The 2,741-nt window shown below is 39.7% G+C and overlaps 1 protein-coding gene across 1 annotated transcript; it reads right to left on the reverse strand.

The window, feature by feature from the left end:
* Window positions 1-553: 553 nt before the first annotated feature.
* LOC135196657 (uncharacterized) lies at window positions 554-2,252 on the reverse strand. The gene is made up of 2 exons (XM_064223493.1): window positions 2,058-2,252; window positions 554-1,785 (listed from the first exon to the last, which is right to left on the reverse strand). Exons 1-2 carry the CDS (start codon window positions 2,250-2,252, stop codon window positions 1,492-1,494), a joined length of 489 nt encoding a protein of 162 aa, XP_064079563.1. The 3' UTR covers window positions 554-1,491.
* Window positions 2,253-2,741: the final 489 nt, after the last annotated feature.

Consider the following 2,741-nt stretch of genomic DNA (forward strand, 5'->3'; position numbering starts at 1 on the left):
AATCTGTAAGACTGGATTACTTAGTTAATTGATTTAGTTATTCTTGTAAATAAACGTTATGTTATGATGCAACTCTCTCATTTTCATTACCTGTTAGAATGGAGAGAAAGAGGTGGAGAGAGAGAGAGAGAGAGAGAGATGGGGTGATTGCGGGAGAGAGAGAGAGAGAGAGAGCCTGAGTGTGTAATGGAGTTATGGGGTCTGCCTTCCGTTTCGTGTCCACGCTTACTTTATGAATACTGGAGGGATAATTCCCCCATGTTATATATATGTGTGTGTGTGTGTGTGTGTGTGTGTATATATATATATATATTTTTTTTTTTTTTTTTTTTTTTTTTCAATCGTAAGTGGCCTCCCATGAAAGATTTCTAGATCCGCCACTGAGTTCAATCAAAATACTGCATTATTATATGCTTAATAATGAGTGGAAAAATTTCATCAGGGGCTAAAAATAAACCGTCATGGGTCTGTCAATGAGAGATGAAAAGAATCGTTTCCTGGAAATTCACTTTTAAAGATAAGATTAGGTAGAAAGGAAAACACCAAGTGCTTTGACCGGTCAACAAAATATATTATTTTCTGCTATGCAGTATCACAGATATAGATTTATCAAATACAACAGTACAATACAATGGCCATTGGTAATAATATAATAATACAATGAATTCTCAAACACACAACGCAATGAAATATGTACTCTTTGGCTGAGCATAACAATGACATCATCTTTGACGATGTACGGGAACAATCAACAACCATCCAGGGAGACAACCAACGTAAGGTTTTTCTCCTGGATCTGTAGAGGCACTAGGAGGAGATCTGGTGGGCTAAACTTCCTAGGGACACTCGTGGAGCTATCCGTCAAAAGAACTTCTCCTGAGGTCACCTTTTTGAAAAAAAGCCCGAGATTCCGTTTGTATCCAGCGTCGATCAGATGTCGAAGACTTTTGAATGGCAAACCAAGACGACAGTTTTTGGAAATAACTCTTCCTCTCGGATTGGCTCTTCGTTTTCTTCTTCTTCTTCTTCTTTGGTTTACCCTTTCGCTTCTCCCTACTGGCACGACAACTTAGGGACATTAACACAGTTACATTTAATCTTATTTAAACAAATAAATGATTTATGATTTAGGGGATATACTGAGATGTAACTCGTGGTTTGAAGATTTCTCCAGTGTGGAATAGTTGATTTTGAAAAAGAAAAAAATAATTATGGAGTGAGTTTGAAAGGAGGGGAAGCGTTGAAATTGTACGAAATGAAGTAGTTTGATGATAAGGAGTCACAGTGATTTAGCGAGGCAATTTCACTGACTAGGATTCTCTAATTCTCCCCAAAATGAAATGTCCACTCTGTTTACACAGCAGGACCCTTCAGAGAAATGACCTCTTGGTGATCACCTGACTGAAGGACCACATGGAAGGTCCTTCATTTTTGGGGGTCTTATAGATAAGAGAGTTGTTGGGACTGATGGGACTTGAAGGATTTAGGATTTTAAACAATGACCAGAGGGTTGGGGAAGATGTCGCTCCCAGGGAAGGCGAAGGGGTCACCATGAATGAAGGAGATTCCTCGGCCACGTCCTCGTCCAGTGGGGCGAATGCGAACACATTTTTGAATTCCTTGGCTTCGACACGAGGGGCACAGAGGCCCACACGATCTCCTGGCGCAGCAGGAGGGGAAGGAAGGGCACAGCACAAGGGCGTCGCAAACAGCAGCCAGTGTGACGAAAGCCACCAGAAGAACAACGACGAAGCGCAGAGAAGCCATCACGTCTAGCACAAACACCTGAGGGGATAGTCAGTAAGAATATCTCCCAACAAATCAACAGGAAAACAAATTTCGAATAAATTATTCTAAATGCAACTAATGATTTCACATCCATTTCATTTGTATACATAAAATCTCAAATATAATTGTTTTACCATTGAAATAAAACTAGTGTACTTATTTTGAACAGTCATTATAAGGCTCGAATCATTAAAATGTACTCCCCTGAACCTAGATATCAAAAGAAGGGAAATTCATCAAAGCATCTTATTCATTTGAAGTTCACTTACCTGAAGTGAGGCAAAAGATAAACCAGTGCGTTCCCGTGCGGGTGTGGTGAGCAAGTATGCCTGGGACGTGTTGTCCTCAGCCTTATATACAGTCAAACTTCCCTCGTGGTTCACCTCTTTCCGAGGAGAGAAAGCGTTGCTGGTGGACCCTGGGAGCTGCAAGTTCCGCTGTAGTGTCTTGTTTCTAACAAACATCCTTTTAGTCATGGATTTCCAGAAAATACTTTTTTTTCTCATACTTTCGGTAATTATTTTACCTTCACATATTGTATATTCAAAACATTATAGTTTTGCCATATCGTACGATTTGGCAATAATGTCTTTATTCGCGTGGTTATATTTTCACGTCTTGAAGCCAAAAACCAAATCGAAAGCGATAGAGAAAAGATAATATTGACGACAGTAAAGTGTAAGCTCTTACAGTTGCGATCAAGGAAAAGTTCGTATTTCGATAGTTATGCAACAACTCTCATACGCTAAATGTGAAGTATATCAATTTTAATAAGTATGTTGATTATCCACCCTCCAATCATCAAGCTTTTCAAATTGAAGCCTCAGTAATCTTTATTTCATTCAAGGTTAAATTTAGCCATGATCATGCGTCTGGCAAACTATAGGTGCCAACAGCACACGCCGCCACCGGCTGTGGATTCATTTTTCATGAGAGTTTCATGGGCCGTGGCT

Source organism: Macrobrachium nipponense, chromosome 18 (genome assembly GCF_015104395.2).
Source record: "Macrobrachium nipponense isolate FS-2020 chromosome 18, ASM1510439v2, whole genome shotgun sequence".
Taxonomy (NCBI): domain Eukaryota; kingdom Metazoa; phylum Arthropoda; class Malacostraca; order Decapoda; family Palaemonidae; genus Macrobrachium; species Macrobrachium nipponense.

Coding starts and splice junctions, on each gene's coding strand:
- LOC135196657 (XM_064223493.1), bottom strand. CDS start 2,252: ATGTTTGTTAGAAACAAGACACTACAGCGGAACTTGCAGCTCCCAGGG. Junction 1,786..2,057: donor TATCTTTTGCCTCACTTCAG/GTAAGTGAACTT, acceptor CTATCCCCTCAG/GTGTTTGTGCTAGACGTGAT.